Source organism: Equus caballus, chromosome 5, assembly GCF_041296265.1.
Source record: "Equus caballus isolate H_3958 breed thoroughbred chromosome 5, TB-T2T, whole genome shotgun sequence".
NCBI lineage: Eukaryota > Metazoa > Chordata > Mammalia > Perissodactyla > Equidae > Equus > Equus caballus.
In genome coordinates, this window is record NC_091688.1 from 60,029,877 (window position 1) to 60,052,524 (window position 22,648).

General features: G+C 43.4%; 2 protein-coding genes across 21 annotated transcripts in view; both read right to left on the reverse strand.

Moving 5' to 3' along the window:
* Positions 1-2,964: 2,964 nt before the first annotated feature.
* On the reverse strand, positions 2,965-7,428 carry OLFML3 (olfactomedin like 3). Of its 2 annotated transcripts, none has more exons than XM_001499686.6 (3): positions 5,582-7,428; positions 4,590-4,875; positions 2,965-4,261 (listed from the first exon to the last, which is right to left on the reverse strand). In XM_001499686.6, exons 1-3 carry the CDS (start codon positions 5,693-5,695, stop codon positions 3,441-3,443), a joined length of 1,221 nt encoding a protein of 406 aa, XP_001499736.3. In that variant the 5' UTR covers positions 5,696-7,428; the 3' UTR covers positions 2,965-3,440. The 2 variants fall into 2 exon arrangements, with proteins under 2 accessions (XP_001499736.3, XP_023497899.1); XM_023642131.2 differs by lacking the exon at positions 5,582-7,428 and adding an exon at positions 5,079-5,147.
* Positions 7,422-22,648, reverse strand: part of HIPK1 (homeodomain interacting protein kinase 1) — a 49,254-nt gene continuing 34,027 nt past the window's right edge. For 2 of the 19 annotated variants that reach the window (XM_070268468.1, XM_023642118.2), the window contains exons 10-17: positions 21,633-21,767; positions 18,881-19,020; positions 18,062-18,244; positions 17,362-17,568; positions 15,581-15,822; positions 13,317-13,447; positions 12,573-12,641; positions 11,622-12,248 (exon numbers count right to left, since the gene is read on the reverse strand). In XM_070268468.1, the coding sequence (XP_070124569.1) occupies positions 11,760-12,248; positions 12,573-12,641; positions 13,317-13,447; positions 15,581-15,822; positions 17,362-17,568; positions 18,062-18,244; positions 18,881-19,020; positions 21,633-21,767 (1,596 nt within the window). In that variant the 3' untranslated portion in view covers positions 11,622-11,759. The other 17 variants (XM_070268470.1, XM_023642120.2, XM_001499619.7 and 14 more) reach the window with 15 other exon arrangements.

Below are 22,648 nucleotides of genomic sequence, written 5' to 3' on the forward strand. Positions count from 1 at the left end.
AAAGTAATACATTGGCTTCCACATTTATAATTCTTCTATGGAGTTATTAAATCCATAAATAAAGATTTAATCTTTTAAGCTCTGCAATGTCAGAGCAGAAGTTAAAGAGCAGGCAGAGGAGAGCTTATCAGCCTTCGTGGCCGGGGTAGCAAAGGAGGAAGCTTCCGGGCTGCTGGGGCAGAGGGGCCAAGAGAGGTGGCAGCTGCTGATAGGGACTTGCCCTCTGGCTGAAGGAACAGAAAAGCCCTTCTGGACCAGGGACCATTCTGCCAAGGCAGCGACAGAGAGGCTGGACAGCAGGTCCTAAAGAGACCTATCCTGAAGGCTAGAAGAAATGCAAGACAGTCTGAACAGCTCTCCAAATGAGCATGTTTTGACATAAACCAGGTAGAGAAATGGGGAACAGAGGAAAGGGATGCTCCCAGGAGCCTTGGGGAAGGGGCGCCTATACAAGGAGAGGGATTGAGAAGGGATCCAGAAAATCCGAGACTGGAGGAGGAGGAAAAGGGCAAGGGCTCTGGTTCCTATTTAGCTCAGAGCCCTATCAGAGGAAGCACTGACAGCTGAATCAACAACTTCATTCCTTACATCTCTGCTCTCTCCCTCCCCACCATCCAGGGTTCGGACAACATTGGCTTGGGTTCCTTGATGAAAATGACAAGGTAAACGCTTTGGTTTCTCTGGCAGATAGACACAAAGATCAGCTCCAGGGAGGAGAGGATATTGAGAACAAAGAGGAGAGCTTGGAATGTAGGGCAGGAAACTCCAGGGGCTAGAGTTGGGGCGAGTCCCTCCTGCTTCTTGACGCTATTCTGCATCCCCATCCCAGCTGTTTACTGTCTTGGGGCCAGGCGTTGGGGCAGATGTGGAACTTCTCTTTGGGCTTTTAGCTTCTCTTTCACATTAGGGCCTCTGCTTTCTACTGTCTTTTGTTCAAATCAAACCAGAGGTCATACCAGTTTCTGCCAAGTGATGGGCTGTGGAGGGTGTGAGAAGGGGTCGGGAGGCTTGGTTTGATGGTAGGATTCAGCTACTGAGGCTCTCTCCTCGAGCAGCAGACAACTTAGCTCAATGAACTTGGACAGTTCCCTGGATCTGCCAACACAGTTCCACTCACCTTCCAAAACGCTTCCAAAATAGCACCAGCTATTGTACAGGAGCCAAAAAGAAAAAAAGCAAAAAGTAATAAATGACAAGGCCCCAGGGATTTCTGCCCTTTCAGAAAAGTCTGAGTGAACTTTTCCAAAGAAATTTTAAGCCCAGAAGAAAAAAGATTACTTTTTCGTTTCTCATTGAGGAATCAGTCAAAGAAAGATGCCACAAAGACAGGCACACACGTGTGAGGCAGAAGGAGCCAGATTTTATACTCTGCTCCTCGCACTGATGTCATTTACACAACAGGGTCTCAGAGCTGTTCTCTCCTTAGGGTTGTCAAAAAGCCCTTCCTGATGTTTGGTGCTATATCAAGATAACTCCATAGACACAGCCTACCCTCTAGTAGCTTTCAGTCAGACACTGACACAGTGTCACACTAGGAAGAAGACAGGCGCCCCCCATGTGCTCAAACACACACACAAGGCTGTGCCACCACCCCTCACGGCCTGGACCCCTCTCTCCAGGCCTCCACTGAGTGCTCCCTCCCTCCTCCACACCCCTCTGTGTGCACCGGGCGCTGGAGCCAGATGTGCCGTGGGCAGACCCCACTGTGGGCTGACAGGCAGTGATTACTGTTGCCAGCCCCACATTAGGAGAGAATTGAATGGGAGAGAGCCCCCACCCACCTCGGGCTCCCTACAATAGCGCCTTTGTGAGGTGCCTCACTGTCTTTCTTTTCCCCTTCCCCACCACCCGACATCAGGAGCCACTCTGCCTGAGGAGAGAAAAAAAGAAGACAAAAGGAGGCTCACAGGGCCCTGACTGATCCACTCTATGCTGAGGTGGGAGGAGGGGTGTACTTTGGGAAGAAGACTGTGTTCCTTTCCCCTCCTCCACTGTGGTGAATAACCAGGAGGACTTCCAGGGCTGCCTGAGGTCAACTTACCCATAAAAGCCGTGGATCCTGTCCATCAGACAGCCCTGCTCCAGAGTGCTGAGCATGGAGTTGAGGCTGGGGTGGGGCCTGGTACAGAGCTCACAGATTCCTAGAGACTGAAGCGCAAAACCCAGGTTTTCCTCTTCCTGTCCCTTCTCCCTTCCCCAGACTGCTTTCTGTAATTCCAAACCAGGGGTCAGAGTACTGGGCAGGAAAGGGTTAAGTTTCCAGGCCTCCTGGACAGACTTCAGCCAGGTTCCAAGACTGGGGTGGGTAGGTGGGGGTGAGGAGGGTGGAGAGAGGCATGTGTTGGGAAACTGGTAAGACTAACATCTGGGATACGGTCTCTGCCCCTCCTCCTCGCCCAAACCGCAGACGCTGTGGCAGCAGGAAAATCAGAGCGGTTCAGACCAAGCACGATTGTGCAAGCCGGCCCTGGGGGCCAACCCAATGCTGGAGATGGGAGTGGGGTTCAGGGTTGGGGGCAGAGTCCACTTCAGAGGTGAGACTTAAATAAAGTTCTTACTAAAAACACATGCCTTCAGGGCTCTGGTTTCCACACCAGACTTCAATGCGACTAAGATCCATTTTCTGGTTCAAAACCTCTGAGAATTGGAACTGGAAGCCCTGCTCCTGGGCTCGAGTCTCATAGCCAGAGGCAGGGTGCCACTGGTGGTTGCGGGAGGGCTGCTGCGGATGACGTGGGTGTGGACGAGGTCTTTCGCCCAGCCTCCTAAATTGGCGGGATTCTGTCGCCTCACCAGGAGCCTCACAGTAAAATCTGTAACTAAACAAGTCCCCTCTCCCTCAGCAAAGAGAGCCCAGCCAAGTCCCTAATGTGGCCTAAGGAGTGGGGATCGGATAGAGGAAGAAAACGGAGGGTCACGGGGAGAAATTTGATCTGAGGACTACCCCAAACAAACACAGGCGAGGAGCAGTGGATTTTCCTTTTAATGCAAAATGTTGCAATACAAAATGATGTGGGGATAGTCCCATTCTTGAGAGTACTGAAGGGAGAAGGAGAGAGGGCAGAATTGAAAGTCTCTTTCTCCCAGTCCTCTCTCTCTCCGACTCAGCTGGGCAAGAAATATTCTGTTGCCTGTTCGCTGGGGTTGCCCCCATAGGAGGGTCAGAGCTCTGGGTCTGGGTCGTCTTTGGCCTGCAATGTGTTGACACAGGACAGGAGAGAAAGAGTGAACGTTCAGAGTTTTCTTTCTTTTGGCTCTAAAAGGATTACTCAAGATCTGGAATTCCATATGAAATGAAGGGACTATGAGAATTTGGCTTCCGTTGGCTAAAAATACAGGATTTGAACCACAATTTGCTCACATTTGGATGAGGAGCAGGAAATTTAGTGAGGATATAAATGTATGGAGGTGAAAGAGATACAAAAACCAAGGCTAGCTCTTCAAATTTCTTCCTCTTTCTTCCTCATCTCCAGCTTATAGACAATCTGGTAGCCATCATCCCAGGCATAGAGCTGGCGCTCTCGGGGGTTATAGCGGAGGCTGGAATGGGCACCATATCGGCGTGGAAAATAAGGGAGTGCTGCTCTTTCAGGGGTCAGGGTGCCACTGGCATCAAAGGAGCACTGGATGCGGGCCCGACTGGCAGGGCGGGTGTTATAGACGACGTATAGTGTCCCACAGATGACAAACGCAGCCTCAGCATTCTCTCTGGGACATGGTGTGTCCCACTGTTGTTCTGTGTCCAGTGTCTGAGGGTCTAACTTGGCCAGACACAAGTGCCTGTCATCCTCCCGGGTGGCATAGATAGCCCAAAGGCCCTCCTCATCAGCTGCCAGGTCAATGTACGTGTCTGCTGTCAGCCCGTATGGGGGAATCAAACCCTCTGCTGGGAACACTGAACTGTCCACCACCGTTCGGTTTGCCAGGTGGAATTTGATGAGCTGCAAGGTGTTCTCCAACTCACCACCCCCTCCAGGTCCTCCAGGAGGCCTCCGGGCATAATAAAGAAAGCCACCATATACCAGCTGCCCTGTGCCCACCCAGGGGAAAGGCACCCGGACTCGGGAAGCTTTCCGGGCAGCCATGGCAAGGGTGAAGTCACGCAGCCTTGGGAAGACAAAGGCTGTGTCATTCTGTGTCCCATCTAACACGTAGATCTTCTCTGTTGGCCCCATTGGATCCTTGGTCCATAGACCAGCTGGGCCACCGAACCGCTTCAGGATCTTCATTGATCTCACCTGAGAGATTGTGTAGCCACAGTCTGGTGGGGAAGGAGAAAAGCACAGGACAAAGAAATATAGGCAAGAGTTAGATGCCCATCGCAGGACCCCCCCTGGGTGGGGCATTTGGAGAACATTGGGACAGTGGATGCCTCCACTCTTATGGAAGATTGGGGAAAAGGGTATCACAGAGGCCTGGGTCCCCAGAAACTTTCCTTAATGGACCAGTCATTACAGATCTTTCCCTAAAATAGATCCCAGAAGATAGAGGATAGAGCCAAGGTGGACTGGGACAAGGAGAAACAGGGAACAAACCGAGGAAGAATACTGGTTCTGAGAGTGTTAGGGGTCTGCTCTCAGATTGCTTACCTGTCATCATATCATACTTCTCATTTCTTCTGCCCTTGCCTTTGGTCCCAGGGCCTCCGCTCACCTTCTCCTCAACCTCTACACAGGGTAGAGCTGGGTTCTGGGTCTCCAGGTAGTCCACTTCCCGCTCCAGACGGTCCACTCTCCCCGAGATGGTGTCAGCCTCAGTTCTAAGAGCCTCCCGCTCCTTTTCAGCCACCTCCAGCAGCGGCAGCATCTTGTTCTTGAAGTCCCGCAGCTCAGCAGCATGTCGACTGCTCTGGTCCTGGCACTGGGCCAGCCTTTCCTGAAGGGATGGGGGAGCGGGAGGGAGGGCTGCAGGGTTACAAATCCCAGGCAGGGAGAGGCCCAACCAGGGAGTCAGGAATGGGAAAAAGCACAAACGCAGCCAGGCATTAACATCCCCTTCAATCCCCACAGAAAGGAAACCAGATGTTCAGAGATGCTAAATGCACAAAGAGCCCATCTCAGATTCACCTAAGTCCCTACCCCCACGTCCTGTCCTCCAGCCTGTGTTCTCTGTGAGCAGTGCCACCGAGTCATCTGAGCCTCTAGGGCAGTCTAACAGTGTATGAGAGAGGGAAGGGGTCTCTGCTCCATTATACAGTTTTCCTTTTGGGAGTTAACATGCTACAGACTTTAAACTGTTAAAAAGGCAGAAAGTTTCAGATTCTCTGGGAACTCCCAACATTAACAGAATTATCATCTTGTCCTAAGATACATCTCCACAATCTTAGCTCTCATTTCCACTCTGTCCCCTTTTCCTATCTAATCCCAGGGGTAAAATACAAGGTCTGTTTGCTTTAGAATTGCTCTAAGCATCTAAGAAAAGAGGAGGGCTTGCAATTTTAAGGATCCTCTTATTAAAGATGCAGTTTTCTGTAGATTCTTACAGAGCCCTATCTTGTCATCCCTAGATCCTGACAAACTGGGTGAATCCACATATGTGGAATCCTTCCAGGCTGGGCTAGAAGAGAACAGGAGTTGCTCACCTCTAAGGCAGCTAGTCGTCGTTCCATGTACTCCACAAGGTGGTGCTGCTGTCCTTGAAGGGGTACTGACCACCACAAAACGAACAAGATGAGGAGAGGAGTGCAGGGCCCCATGGCAGCGGAAGAGTGGGGACAGAGAAGAACGAGTGTGCAGTAGTGTGCAGTTGGCCTCTTCCACTCAAGCCCGCGAGTTAGCTTTGGAGGCGGGGTGGGGGCGGTGCCTTCTCTCTTTCTGGATCTCCGGGTCTCTCTCACTACTCTGGAATGCTTTCAGTCTCTGTACAGCCCCCACCCGCTCCTTTCCGCCCGGACTGATCAAACACAGATGGCCCTATTGCAGAGCAGCCAGAAGCCTTAACCACCTCCCGCCTAGACTGTAGGCTCCCCAGGAGAGGAAAGTAGATGGAAACCCTAGGGCAGAGGCCTTCTGGGCAGTCACCCAGGAAAAGGGGCTAACTGCTGGAGGCAGAGGTCCCAGAGCAAACTCTATTCCCATGTGTTAGAATGCTTCCAGTGCTGACTTCTTAAGAAATACCCTTCACTAATCCTTCCCTTTCCCAGCAATAATAGTGTGGAGTTTTCCCCCCTATTTCAGTGGAAGCTGGAAGAAGGGAAGATGAGATTTGAGGGGAAGAGGTAGAGAAAAAAGGCAACATTGGTCAAGTCTGTACTCCTTTCCTTTCTAGCTCACTGGCGCCATCTTGTGCTAAGCACCTGGTGTCATCTCAGGATTAATAAAGGAAACCAAGGCTTTCAGTCACCTTATGTGGAAAATTCTCCACAAAGCAAGCCAGATTGAATTTACAGAGGTTTTCATCATTAAAACGCAGATTTCCCCATGGACTACCCAATTACGTAAGGGGCTATCCCAATTTCTCTCTGATTTAGCCTAAGGAAGAAAATATAACTGAGACAAAAACAATTAAAAACAAAAAAACAAAACCAGGTTATTGAGAAGTTAGTAAACTCTTGATTACTTGGCAGTGAGATTGACAGCAGAGCCTCTCTATATAGCGTTCCTCTGTCTGAAAGCTTCTAGATGTATTCTCTTATCAAAACTGAGGAGTGTTCAGCAAGTTCACACTAATTTTACATTCATTTCTTTAGGCAAAAAATCTGAAAAATATACATGTTACAGTCTAAATCAATAAATGTATTCTGACTCCCCTACTAATGGGAGAGAATAGACTACTGATAATTTCTCTTGGTTATGGTCTAAAAAGGTGTTTCTAAATGTTTCTCATTTCTGTATACCAACTATGATGGTAGGAACTCAAAAGGAATTAGTGGCCAGTGTAGGGTAGACTTGGCTTTAAACACATGTGTCAAAAGAAGTCAAACAAATACAGCATTTATTCAGAGACCTGCAGTGATTAATCTAGATAAATCTCTAATTCTTTATCAGGAGAAATTTTCTTCACTTTAGAATCAAGAGAAATCTGATCAGAAGTGCTCCTTCTCTAAAAAGGACTATGCTTCTAATGGTGCAGCTTGAAAGGAAGGAATAATAGCATCTTCTTCTGGTGATTATTTTCATTCTGCTACTTTAGATGTTTGGTGGAAGGTAGTAAAAATAAAATTTAATTAGGGTGTGTCAGAAGTTTCTGTCTCTTTCAAAGGGTCAGATCCAGGTGATGTTAAGTTAGAGGGCTGGACACTCCATTCTTGGGAAGTGCTCCCTACCAACCCCTATTCATTTCTGTTGTGGAGGTTTGTGTGAAGAATGAATTTGTCTCTAATACTCTACTGATGTGCAGATGCAATGCATTTAAACACTCCAAAGATGCCATTTGTTGATCCCCTTTGTACCCCTAAAACAGAAGTCAAAAACAGCCACATGAATCAGAAAATTTACCCATTTTATTGATGCATTGCAATTGCTCTACATTTTACCATATTATGTAGAAAATACTGAAAATACAAGCTACTTTGTAAAACCAAAGACAAACATTGAATCCAAAGATAAACTATGTTTTACACAATGGACCCTTTTCCCGTAGTTAGTATTAAATTTTAAATATCTATTTCTTTTGTTAAAATGATTATTTTACATACTCCCTAAGTACATCTGCATTACAAACATAGCTCAGTAATTCTCAGAAACTGTTTCTAGAGGCTTGTTGTAAAAGGAAGCGCACAACCAGAAAAGGGAGAAAGCAAAAGAAGTTTAAATCGCACACAATAACTAGCATATCAAATACATTTAGTAAAGTTGGAATTCCATTGCAATATCAAGGATTCAAAGCAGAAATACTAACATTACATATAATGTACATATAATGTACTGCTACATGTAGTGAGATTATTCTTCAAGCTGAATCAAAACCACACATTATATAAAGTTTAGCAACAAACAACCATGTAGACATGCTGCACCATCCATCAGTTAAAAAAAAAAAATCAAAATAGGAAGCAGGCTTGGGCCATTCCTGTCACCAAGAGGCAATTTCATTTCCTATCCTAAAACAAACCATCCTAACCAGTGGGGTTTTGCATAATAATGCTGAATAAAACACACATTACTGTGCTTGCCTGGCTAAGAGCAGTCAAACTTAGCCCCTCTAGTGGAGGTTGATGGATGGCCAGAACTGTTTGAAATGGAGTTCTCATTCTTGGGGCTGGTATTTTAGCTGAGCACTGACAGTAGATTCACCTCCTGGGAGCTATTAAAAACTCTGGAGGGGTCAAGTATTCTGATGAGCCTAGAGTGGCTAGACTTAACCCTTCCCCACTTTCTCTCTCATTCTGAAGGGGAGAAGCTGGAAATGCAAGTTCTGAGAGGACTTAAAAAGCTTTAAGCCGGTCTGAGGTCAAGGCACGATGACCCAGGCCAGCTGCTCACTAAATTCACGGGGCTTCCCCCATCCTGTCAGGGCTGGCAATGCTAAGCCCCAGGGACAGAATCTAGAGCCACACTGAGCACACACACATTCAGTAGACACAGGTGGATTTTTAGCTTTGTAAATGTGAAATGCCAATTTGTAGACTAAGACTGTAAATCTCTAAAATTCTTAAAGCCACACACTGCTAGTAAGGTGATTAAGGTAACAATACAAGCTCTTGGTATTGTCTTTTCCCCGAGAAGTTAAGACTCTTATCTTAAACGGTATCTACTAATTGGACTGGGGGAGGAGAGCAGGAGTGGAGTGGGTTTTTTTTCCTGCATCTCATTTCTTACAAAAACAACAAATCTTATCCCTTGTAGAGGAAGGATAAGGAACAAAAAATGTTTCCATTAGAAACTAGGTCTGCCTTTGAGCAAGAAAATCAGAATGTGCTTGGCAAAAAAGGAGACACAATGATCACACACACTGACCAGAAAACTGTATAACACTAGTGACAGAAACTATACAAACTGCTTGGGTATCTTGACCAACATAGTGCTGAAAACACAACTCAATATAATGATAAAGAAAAATACACGGAAAACAGCGACATGTTCCTGGTAGGCTGTACTGACCATCTGCCCCATCTTGGAAGCCCTTACTCCTTACAATGAAGAAACTCCAAATACCTTAACAGCTCCTCGGTGTTCAACCCGGTACAGAGCTTGCTGACCAGGCTCCAGAAATCTCCCATCTCCATCCTGCACCTCCTTGACACCATCTCTACAAAGAACCAGTCCTAGACTTCTCTCTCAAATATGTAATTTTCAATTCAGATGGAACACATCTGTATCTTAGGGTTAACTTTCCTCTCCAAAATCTTTTTATGGGCAGGAACATCCCCATCCCCAGTACCCTCTACTTGACCCAGATCCATGCAGGAGCTGAGAGTACAAGGACAATTTCACAGTTTGAAGGGCCCCAAGAATATACAAGTTGTTAAAAAGAAACCTCAAAAGCCCAATGACTCAACAGGCTTTGGTTCCTTCTCAATATTCTTCACTGGCTGAGAAACCTTTCTGTGAGTTAGTTCCCTGTCACCAGCGGCATCACAAAACTCCTCCTCATAGTATGGGGACACGGCAAGTAATACAACAGGCTCTTTGGTATAAATACATCTGTTACATGTTTTCTTCAACGAGCAAATATTTTACTAGGAATGTCAACTATTTGCAGGAAGGACTGCCACATGGGAAAGGAAAAAAAAAAATCTCATTCTAAAAGTGATTGCACATACCTTAAAAGAAGGAAAAAAAAAATGCATATTTAATATTGGCTTGACTCCTCTCACCGGCTTCCTGAATTCTCACAGAAGCAAGGTAGCAACATACAGTGAGAGAGCCACATGGGGAAAATGCTTCTGTGAGAAGTCAGCTTAGATTCCAAAGTGGAAAGGGGTAGAAGTGATGGTAAAGGAGAAAAGCTGCTGTTTTTATTTTTCAATGTCGGCAGGAAAACTGAAAACAATGCATTTACACAACACAGCTACTAATCCTGTTCTGATAAATCCCAGTGAACAGTTTAGGGTCCCCGGGGGCTTGCTGGTCCATCCTAAGGCAAGCTCACTGTAAACTCTATTAACCACTACATTATCATATAAGGCACTACAATAAGGGAAGGAGGAGAAAGGGAAGGAAGAGACACACACTGAACAACTCCTCACCAGACACACCTGTGCAAAACAATTCGAAGGGTCTCCTCTCCTTGCAGGCAATGCCCCTGCTCATTCAGCACTACAGTAATATGCTCTACTATAATTGCAATTAGTTCACATACATTCCAACAAGTATCAGTTCATTTTGGTTTAAATACAATGGAGACATCAATTCCATCTCCGGGGTAACACTGGAGGATCAGATACACACTAAATACACAATTCAAGTGTAATCACTACACATTTGATTACAAATAACATGTTAGGTTAGCAGGAAAAGTTGCTTGTTATATTTTTCTAATCAATATGTACATATTTAATTATGCAAAATATTAAAACACCACCATTACAAAACTTCTAAAATATTTTTAAATTCAGTAATAAATTTTTAAAATATTTTTTGCAATTCCTACATGCACTTATTGTATAAGTCTTAATAAGAGAGCATTCAGTTTGCTGCTGGCATACAAAGGAAGCTACTTTAAAGTATAAAAGCTATACACAACGTTCTTATCTGGATTCAGATTCTTTAGCTTTCTCCCCAAATAAATCACATAGAACAGAAGGGAGAGATGAGGCAAAGAGAGAGAGGTGTATTATTGAAAATTCATACTTCTTCAGGCAAAGCTCATCAATGCCAACAACCTTTACGCATAGCTTATCAACGCCAGTATCGCATAATGCAAGGAGATTTTGCATATAATAAAACCACCGCCACCAAAGAATAATAACTTCCTTCACGGCTTTTCCAATAATAAAATTTAAGCTGAACCAGAGAGAGAAGGACTTTTTAAAAATAATTTAAAAAGAACGCACGGTGCTTCACTGAAGAGAATACCTGGTGCTGTCACGGTAGGTACAGATTCTCCCACACTAAGTTATCAACAAACGGTGAGCTGCTTCCTACCATTACTTTACAATAAACACAGGAGCAACTGAGAGATCCCAATAGTAACAGGGTAGTATGTAACCAGTTTTGCAAAATAACAATCGTCCATTGAGTATAATGCAACATGAAAACAAAACTAACACGCTGTAAGTTTAAATGTCCCATAAACAAAAGTAAAATTTTAAGGAGAAATGCCTGATAGCAAAATACAGACTTGTGTAAAATGCTCTTAAAATAGGCAGTTAAGTCTTGGTTTTTAAACAAGCAAAAAGTAGTAATTTTTCTTTTTTTACTTGTTTCCAGATTTCAAGTCCTTCTATCAGCATTTTCCCTTTGACCAGCAATTACAATAAAACAAACTTAAATAAAGAGGGGCTTCACTTGTTTTTAAAAGCATTTATAGAAATCACGTCAGAGAGAGAAAATATTTTTCAAAGGGTAACTTCAGAATGATCTCTCGTCCTTGGTAACTGAAGAAGATGGGCATCTGAACTCTTCCAAATACCAAAAATGCTGTCACAAAAATAAAGAATTAAAAAATAGGGCAGACTTTGGGAGACTACAATAATGCAGTCAACACTGAGACAGGTTCCCCAGAGAAAAACCTTCTGCTTCAGTGGGCCCCTGCAGAACAAGTTGCTGGCTAAGGAGTTTCAAGACAGAGTAAAGGAGGAGCTTATCCTTGCCCATTATTAAGAACTCAGGGCCAGGAACAGGCAGCCATGACCCCTCCTCCCTCATGGTCACCCACTACAAGTAGGAATACTGGCTGATCTTGGTAGGACTAAGTGGGTATCCAGTGTAAATTGCTGAGCCTCGGGAAGACCCAATGTAGGACTGGGTGGCAAACTGGTGTTGGTACTGAGCAGGGGCCACACTGGCAGAAGTGAGAAGGCTGGGCCCGACACTGACAGGGACCTGGTGCACCAGAGTGCTAGGGTGGGTGGTATAGGCTGCAGCATGCCTTGAGGAGCCCTGGGGGGAGAAGAGATGAGCAATGGAGCTGGTAGAGCCCAATGCAGCAGCAGAGGTGGGGGCAGCATACGTATACAGGTGAGGCTGGCTTGGCAGGTGAGCAGGGGCTGGGGCCAGGTGTGGGTGCCCCGTCGAGTGCAGTGGGCTGCCATGCTGGAAGGCGTAGGGGGCTTGGGAGAGTGGGGCCACAAACGCCTGCTGCCTGCGGGGGGCAGGGTTGCTGCTTCTCTCCTGCGAGGTTGGAGCTGACGAAGATTGCTGGTTCTGGAAGGAGGAAGAAAGGAGTGAGGAATCTTGAGATCACTCTGGTTCAGGACACCACAGGCCAAGTTGAGAGTTGAGGTTCTAACTTGCACTGCTTCTAGGCTGCCACAGCAGAGAATCTCCCAGGTTGGCAATGTTGTCAGAAGTCAGCCATCCATCCCTCTGCCTCTTGGCAGAATAGATCCTAACCCAGCCCAGATAGCAGCAGTTCGACAGAGGAAAGGGGGAAATCAAGAGTTCATAGGGTTACCCACTCCTGCAAGTTAGTAACTGTTAACCAAACTCACCCTATTCTGGCGTCAGTGAATTTGAATTTTTTCTAACCTTTCTTTCTTGCCAGTGTTTTCTTTTGTTCTCCTCTAAGTTCTTCATGTCCCTCTTGCAATGTGGAGCCTAAAACACATGCACTAACTCGAACTTACATTGGCACTTGAACGTGCTTCTCTCTCTCACACAAACACAAACACAAACACACACACACACAGTTTCACATTCATATTTACACTACTGGTAGACATCACACAAGCATCAAAATTTTAGCTGAGGAAAGAGTGAACACAAACAGAATAGTGATCTTCCCAATCTCATCAGTGGATCAGATGGAGGGAAAAATCCCCAAATCCCAGACTCAACCAACAGGCAGGACTACAACCAGTTGATTAAGAGGCCAGAAAGCTTTTCACTGTCTCTTGCCTCAAATAAATAGCGTGAGGCTAGTTTATGACCTAGGAGATAAAGGAAGAGAATCTCGTCTCAAAGCATGTGGTGGGGCAGAACCAGGCATGGACTAAAGCATCCTAAGTTCTTTCTGAATTCCAGACATTTCTCTAATCTTCCAAGATAGACTGGGGAGGTCTGATGGAAAATCCAAAATGTACACTGAACACTTCCACAGAGAGTGAAAAAACACAGCACATGCAGATATGACACAGGCCACAGAACACCAAATTGTTTGACACAAAAGGGGCTTCATCTGGCTTTATTCAGCAGTCTAGCCAGAAGCAGGGTTCTCCAGAGAGTAACAAGAAGGGAGGGCCCAAACAGAAGGCAGCAGCCCCTTGCGCTTACCTGGCTAAGGTTGAGCGGCTGTGCTGCGCTGGTCCCCCCACGTTGAGCTCGATACCCTGTGGGGGTGATACAACATCCAGATGACTGCCCACTCACTGAGGCCACTGGCTTGGTCTTACTGCTCAGGAGACCTAAAAAAGGGTCAGGCCTTAGTAAGCTATGAGTAGACATCTGCTCAGTATCATTGAGCTAAACCTCAGATGGCATCATATTAATCAATCCAATTGCATGAGGTTTGCAAGAGTTAAGGTTTTACGTGTATCTTATTTCCTCAATTACATTTACACCAGAAGTTACAGTTACAAAAACTGTATTATCCATTTCTTTTCTGTCTTGCCACAAAGCTCCATAAAGGATCTTTAAAATGTTCACTTCAATAAATATTATCTAATCTCCTGCAACGTGCAAGGTACTACTGGAAATACAAACATGAGTTAAGACACAGTTCCTATCACCAAGGAGCCTGGAATTTTATGTAGGAAGTGATTAAACAAGTATAAAAATGACAGTGTGAAGCTGAGTAAGACACTGGCAATTCTTAGAACATTTAAGTGTCAAAAGGGTTTAAAGGAAGGCAAGATTATATCTTGCTGGGCACTCACTATTTTCAAATTCTAAGAAACTGCAAGGCAGTTGAACGTAAGATCAATTTTCAAAATTTCGCTTCCTTCTGTATTCCCACTAGGAAAACCGGAGCATTTATTCAGAGACTTGCAGAGTAGCTTATAGTCTTTGGACCCAACAGTGGACAGAGTTCCTAATAACGTTGTTTAGTAGCCTGATATCAGGAAGTTTTGCCTTGTCTGCAATGTGACAGTTGTCTACTTCTGAGGAGGAGAACCTCATTGAAGCTGAACACAATATCCTCAAATGAGAACCCTGTTTACGTCTCTGGCAGTAACATAATTCATGGTAAAGCACTAATTTAGACAAGTATGGCAGAGATGGCTATACTGACACCAAAAATTCACGCTCCCCTCCTTTGACGTATGGAGTTGCCACTGGAAAACAGCTGCTTAGACAAGAACTACATCTCCTGGGCCCCCTTGCAGCTAGGTGGGGCCATGTGATTTCTTTTCACTGTTTCCAGGGCTAAAGAGGTTAAGAACCCTATGTGCCTCCTCCAAACTTTCTTTCTCCTTCTGATTGGATGCCGAAGATTCCAAGGCTCTGATCCTTAACTCACTGCAGGCCTACCCACAAGGAACACTTGCACTGGGAAGTCATGTGAATAAGAAGTAAACTTCTATTATGTCAAGCGAGGGAAATATGGGGCTCGTTACTGCAGCTAGCATTACCCAATAACTGAAGCAGGGAGCCCAAGCCCAGCAACGAACAGAGCAAGAAAGACGGAGATAACTAGGTTGATAATAAAATCCAAAAAAGCATCACTGCTATGACACTGGGTGAGAATAGATCTAAAGGACATATTGTTTTCCAAAACACTTTTGCAGTCTTTTTAATTTTTTTGTAAGGAAGACTGTCGCTGAGGTAACATCTGTGCTAGTCTTCCCCTAATTTTTTTTTTTTTAGGTGGGATGCTGCCATAGCACGGTGTGAAGAGCAGTGCTAGGTCTGCACCTGGGATCCAAACCTGCAAACCCTGGGCCACCAAAGCGGAGTGCGTGAACTTAACCACTATGCCACTGGACCGGCCCAGTTTTGCAGTCATTATTAATATTACCAGTTCCTGTCCACTCTTGGATTGTCAAATTTGAATCACCTGTGGCAAAAAAATCACCTGCTAATTCTCCCTGCCATACAACGTGTGTCTTATTCACCTTCTCCCATCAACAGTGAGTATATTTCTGAGACTAGAGATTTATTTTTATATTAATCCAAGCAAAATAAACATAGAAGGATAAACTATGGCCAAAAATAATTCACATCACAAGGAACTGATTTCTGAATTGAGTAATTTTTAAAGATTTTATTTTTTTCCTTTTTCTCCCAAAACCCCCCAGGTACATAGTTGTGTATTTTTTAGTTGTGGGTCCTTCTAGTTGTGGCAGGTGGGATGCCACCTCAGCAGGGCTTGATGAGTGGTGTCATGTCCACACCCAGGATTTGAAATGGCAAAACCCTGGGCCACCAAAGCAGAGTGTGCAAACTTAACCACTTGGCCATGGGGTCGGTCCTGAATTGAGTAATTTTTAAGAAAATCTATACCACTGGTCTCTACCATTGGCATAAATAGATTATAACAAAATTTTAAGGCTACACGAATCAAAGGAGAATTCAACTCTAGCTGTGAAGATACTTACCTGAGGCCTGGGTTGCTACAGTGCAGTCACCAAGCTGAGTTTTCAGTGGAGGCACAATGATGGTGCGGGTGCCAGTGCCATCTCCCACGACTCTGCCGGGCCCCTCCAGAAGGGGTCCACTGTTCCCCCGGAGTGCACTCAGGGTATCAGTGGAATACGGGCTGCTCAAGGAAGAGTCAGAGTCCGGAGAATCATTGACAGTGACATAACTGATGACATTAGACCTTGCCTTCAGGCCAGAGCTGAGGAAAAGAAAATACATGAAAATTCACTACCCTTTTAGCAATGTTTCTTTGATGGTCTCTGGTCCTCCCATGATAACAATGATGATGATGATGTTGATGACTGTCATAATAACAATAATAGCAGCAGCAAACTTTGGAGTGGTTATTATGCATCAGGTACTATTCTTACACTATACACACATCTCATTGAATCTTCACAACACTTCTATTATCTCCATTTTGCAGATGAGGAAACTGAGGCATAGGGAGATTAAGAAACTTGACCAAGGTCATACAAGAAGACAGAATTCAGATCCAGGTCAGAATGACTCCAGAGGATACACCTCTAACAACTACTCCATGTTGTCTCTTAGCCATTCCCATTCACAGTTATTTCAATAGTTTTCTTCAAACACCACTTTTTTTCCATATCACCCTGCTGGATTATACACGATTCCTTATTAGATCTAATCAAACTTCTCACCACATGTTTCTTTTTGAAGAGTTCCTTCACAAACTGATCCCCACCTTATTAACTTCAGTTTTTCCTTATTTTTTAATGTGCTTGGCTCCAGTGAAAGCAATCCTGCTGGTTACATAATTTTTGCCACTACTAGGCTACTTTTCCTCACTGGAAAGTTTACTTTTTCTCTTCCCCAAATCAGTTCAATGACCACTTTCAAAACTTAGTTTCAAGCCTACTTACTATTTGTAAATACCACTTCGTAATTGTAAATACCATGTGTAAATAGCCCTTTTGAAGTACTTCATTCTAAATTTACTGTTTCAAGTTTAAAACTTCATTCATGTATGACTTTGTAAAGTCTCCTAAATTACTTTCATGTGTGAATCCTACCTCCTCAGGTAAAAGTAGGGTTATTCCTCTTCTATATGCCTAATACCAAAAGCCCAGTGAAGAATACAACACAGATCAAGGCAAGTGACTATGTTCACACTGAGAGAAAGCTATATATCACAGTTCTTAAATGTATCTAGTCTTACTTAGTTAAGTGCCCAGTTAAAGACTTGGATTAAGGTGCTGGGATAAGAGAAAATAATCTGGTACTAAATTCTGAAGTTTTTGGACCATATAGCTGAGGGGAAACAGAAGGCAGCCCTACCTAAAGTGAAGAGGTGTTTCCAGATTAAAAAATTACACAAATTTCAAATTATCTCACATCTACTGACTCGTCCCAATTAACTGTTGCTTATACGCTTCTGTTATGGTATCTGTTTTCAGATCTAAAGTTGCTCAAAGGCAGGGGATCATGTTTGTTGTGTAATGTGCATTCCAAGCCAGAGTAGCTTGACAACTTAATACATACCTTCTATCTAATGTATCTGAAAAGACTGATTTAACTAATGAACATGTATAATATTAAGAAAAACTTGTCAATGCTCAAGATACAGAAAACTTGAGTGTTTTGGCTCATTCATCCAAGGCCATCTGTTTTTAGTTGTTCCTTTCATAGCCCAAACTAGGCCACTTGCCTGAAGCTAACAGTCTAAGCCAAAGGGTAGGAACCACCAACCCAGGGAGCTATTCACCTGTCTTACCTACTGGGCTTATATTTGTTGTCCTCTTCCTCATCAGTGTCACTGCGGATAGTGATGACACTCACAGGAGGGCTGGGAGTATCTGGAATGATGATTGGCTGATGCTGATCTTGGACGGGGACTAGAGAATTATAAGAAGATGTAGTACGGAGGGGACTGCTCCCAACCAGAGAATAGACTTGAGAAGGCAGAACATCCAGAGAGGACCTGTAGGAAAGGTCATAAGAAAGACTGTTCAGTGCCTGGCTCCCAAAACTATACATCTTTTCCCCAAAACTCTTTGCAATTTGCTCTTTGATTCCTTTTTACCTAATCATTAAGCCAATACACTTGACTATAAAAGTTCCAATAAAAAATAAACTCTGGCCAGAGTTTCCAGTGACAAGAACACCAAAATACAACACAAATTTTATTTTCGTATGCCCTTTACCCCACAGTTAATTTCACTCTGTAAAGTGGGCAGAAAAATAAATGCATCAGCATAAAGAAGGCCTGGATTCAAAGCAGCAGAGGGGAGAAAGGTTTAGCATAACCAGGACACACCTGTATGCATGTGAAAAAGAAAATGTTAGCTCCTCCTCAATTTGGCAGCTACTTGCTGCTTCACACCAAAAGTGTCTATACCACCACCCTCTAAATACCAGGCAACACGTCTCTCAAACTGGCACAGTATTAACTATCAGCTCTAACAGAGACTTACTTGGAAGAAACTGGAGCAGCCTGCTTATTCTTCTTTGAAGGGAGGGAACTGGATTGTTGTTGTCTGACAACATGGGCAACACCAACATTCAGGGGCTGAGCAGTGGCCAATGTCACATGGTTAGTCAGCAGGGATGGCTGCTGCATGATAGTGCTGTACTGGTTACCATGAGAGTGGGCACTCCTGTATCAACAGGAAGAAATAGAGAACAAATGCCTAAAACACTAGGAAATCAGGACCAAATAGGTATTAAAAGCAATTAAAACAACCAGATAGAGCTGCATTTTATTTTTAAGGCTAGGCACCTGGATTACGAGGTTTTCACTGTATGGTTTCTAATTGCATAAGACTTTCTTTAAATCTGAAGTAGGGGCTGACCCCGTGGCCGAGTGGTTAAGTTTGTGCGCTCCACTTTGGTGGCCCAGGGTTTCGCTGGTTCAGATCCTGGGCGCAGACATGGCACCGCTCATCAAGCCACACTGAGGCAGCATCCCACATGCCACAACTAGAAGGACGCACAACTAAAAATATACAACTATGTACAGTGGGGCTTTGAGAAGAAAAAGGAAAAATAAAATCTTAAAAAAAAAAATCTGAAGTAAATGATTTTTGATCTTAGAATCTACTGTTTTCCTGTATTCAAACTTTCCTTATCACTCCATCTCTTAGCCTGATAGGGGTTCTTTTTTTAAAGGATTTCACACAGAGATAAATCTCTCCCTTCTTTCTTTTCTTCTCAGTCTCCCCAAATCATCAACTGCTCCTACCCTAAGGGATCTGCCCTTACAAATCACCCAGAAAGGAGCATAGGCCACTTGCCTCCAGTCCGCGAGCTGCTGGCCACTGCCCATGGCCTCTGGAATCACTGCTGTGGGCTGGACAGAGTTGTGGAGAGCTACCCCAGGCAACTGTTGCCAAGTTGAAGGCAGGAGAATTTGCTGGGTTCCTCCAGGCCAAGCCTGCTGTAAGGAAACACAAAAAGATCCAGACTTGACTCATTCTTGGTTTTTTCTCCTGTTTTTTTCAGATGAAAGAAAAATTCATATCTTAAAAGAAGTTGCTTGTAGATTGTTAACTTGCAGAGATTAAAAAAGAAAAGTCAGAGGGGCTCAAGGTTACAAGTCTTAGAAATAGAGAAAGAGAACATGCTGCTTTCTCTTGGCTACCTCCATAACCTGACCACCAGGGTATTAAAGAAAAGATCCCCATGGTTAAGAGTTTCTATTATACTATAGAGTCAAGGAGGCTGAAAGTTCACAGGTAAGCTCTGGTTAAATGCTCCAGTATCATTTTTGCAAAGATTCTAAAAATATCCCTAGATAGAGTTAAGACAGCTCCCTTGAGATTAAAAATGGGAATTTTAAAATTTGAGTGCCAATCAGATAAGACATCAGGTCAATTCCATCTAGAAAACAAAGGAGAGAATTGTTCTTTTTTAAAAGGGTAGTACTTAGAAAATGGAGCCAGATGTGGATGACCAAAGGCCAAAATCCTTTGGCAAACAAGCTTATGGCAGAAAGAGAAAGCTGACTTCATCACTTATAGCCATATGATAGAACTTAATAATAAGGCAATAAGTAAAATATTTATGAAATAGATGCAGAGAGCACCAGATTTTGTTTTTAATAGTTACCTAAAATATATCATTTTATGTATCATTTATAGAAACATACTTCAACATAAAAATTAATCACTACAAGAAAATATAGCATTTCTAGTTTTTAACAAGCCATGTCACTTGCAATAGACAGCAACAAATATGCTTTCTGTACTTCTCACAGAAATTCTGAAAAAATGGGAACAGATTTGAAAGTTTCCTTTTTAAACTTGAATTCTACAGTACAATCACCTACAATGCTTGGGTACATATGGTTCTGTTTCTGGAATTTCAAACTGCAAGGCCATCAACACACTGTTTTAAAAATATTTCTGCAAGTAACAGATCCACTTGTTACAAATACCGGTTCCAAACAAGAAGCCTTCAAAGCAGAGAAACTGCAAACATGTCTGCTACCATAAGCAGAATTTAAAACAAAACAAAACTAAACAAAAAATAAGAGAAGTATGTTAAGTCACACCATGCGTCTTTCCATAAGCCAACACCTGCACAAGACAAAGCATGTAGTTTAATACAAAGCAAGAAATAACATTCCAATGTGAGGCAGAAATCTGGCGTTCCAAGCGACGAACTGTTTTGACAGAGGAAGAACAAAAATATGCAAAGCTTAGCAAATGGCTAGTGCAAACTTAAGAAAAGCAGCAAAGGAGAGTGTCAACTAACATTTCCAACCTCAAAACCATAGGTGAGCAAGTTAAAACTAGTGGCTTGGATCAATCAAATTGGAAATATATCTGACTCCCTTCCACTCAGGTTCCATGTTTATGATGTAATTAATCTGGAGGTAACAAAGGCTTTTAAAGTGAAAACCAAAGAAATTTCAACAAACAAAGTATGTTTTTGGAAGTGTTTTCACTCACATGAGTCCTTGAGAAACAACAAAAGAAATTCAAAGCTACTTTGAAAGATGTAGAAATATCAGGATTCAATAGTATTAATTAGGTTTTCAAACGTTTAATTTTAAATTGCAAATAATGAAATGGTGGATGTCCAATAAACAATTCTAACTCCCCCAAATAAGCCAAAACACATCCAAAAATCACTCTTAAGGTTACAAATCCTGAAATACACCTCAAAGTCCTGTTTCCCTGTTTTTCCTATCTCTAAGGCCCATACATTTGCTGCTGTATTTAGTAACTTTTCCCCATGACTTTTAGTAACAAAGATATTGTATTTGCATCAAGTTTTTCAGTCATTTTTTTCACCTTTTAATAAAGACTTATTTGCGAAATAATTAATTTCCCCATAAACCCCTAGAAAGGAATTCACCTTTAATTTCAACCAACAAATGAAATACGATCTAAAAGAATTTTAAAGGGAACATATTTAAATGGAAGCTATAAGGTGCCACTGATCATGAGTGGCCAAAGAGTTATCTTCATGTGTTCAGAGAAGGAAAGTTAATATCAACTCATAAAGCAATAAATTAAGAGCATCTTTTAACATTTCTACATGCACAAAAGTTTTAGAAGTTTAAAACAGCAAATAAAGAAGGAAGCTAACTTGCCAAGGAGTTCAAATTTTGGCCATCCAGGTACCTGTAGCAGAGCCAAACTAAAGGCCATCTCCTTCAATCTCAAGGATCAGAGAGTACAAGATAGGGCAGAAAACAGGTAACAGTGTTGAAGCTCTTCTGAGGCTACACCAAGAGCTTTTATCACACTAGGCTGGCAAAGAAGAATCAAGGGATCTGGCTCCTCACAGAACCACATGAACATCAGAGTCAAACAGTGCTTCAGCAATGTTGGGGAGGAAAACAATGAGACATTAAAGATGTAGCAAGAACACAGCCACAAAATGGCACATGCTTCCATGCCCTCTGCAAAGACTAAGTTAAAAATTTTTTTGAAAAATGAGAAAACCAGAAGAAAACAGAACAAAAACAAACAGGAAAAAAAAAAGAAAGAAACCAAAGAAACTCCGTTAGTAACACAATCAAGTGAGGGGAATTACCAGTACAGCGGCAGTCTGTTCAACCAGCGCCGGCCGGCCGGCTGCGCAGCTCAGAGTAAAGGGCACCGCATACTGCGGTGTGATGGTGGCTACTTGAGGGTGGAGAGTTGCTACCATTAGTGGTGTACAGCTTCCCTGAAACGTAGATTAGGCAGGTGAGTGAAACAAACACGGAGGCAGGTATCTGGATACAGAAGGGTTCGTTCCCCCCAGTTATTACCAACAATAAGCAGTAATTTCATATCACCTAAAATGCTTGTAATCAAACACAACTTTCCCCTTCAACTCTGCACAGCATCGGCCAACTAGGTCAAATGTCAATGGCCTAAAGCAAAAAAGTATAGGAATCCTTCTTGGGCCAGATTCAGTGATCAGTTCTACAAAACTCAGTTAACAAAAGCATGTATTAAGAATTTCTCTTCTTCCTACTCACAAAATAGGGGTTTTGGGTTTCAGAATTTCCTATGTGTCACGCGCCACAAACATTTACAGATAGAACTGAAAATACAGGGGCGAGCCTGGTGGCGTAGCGGTTAAGTTCATATGCTCCGCTTCCGCAGCCCACAGTTCACCGGTTCAGATCCCAGGTGTGGACATGGCACCACTTGGCAAGCCACGCTGTGACAGGCATCGTATGTATACAGTAGAGGAAGATGGGCACAGGTGTTAGCTCAGGCCCAGTCTTCCTCAGCAAAAAGAGGAGGATTAGCAGCAGATGTTAGCTCAGAGCTAATCTTCCTCAAAAAAAAAAAGAAAAAGAAAAAGAAAAGGAAATATAATATCTGTTGCTTATATGAATACATGATTTTCTTGACCATCTTGGTTGCATGTTCCATGGCAGATATAAAGTTTTAAAGCTTTCTATAGCCGAGTTAAACATAAGTAATGAAGGAATATAATACTTGAAGAGGCATCCTGATATGATCCAGCCTCTCAACCATGATGAAATTCTGAAAGAGTGAGCAGAGGGGACTCTGAGGCGGCAAAATGGGATACTTTTATTTTTAGAATCAAAA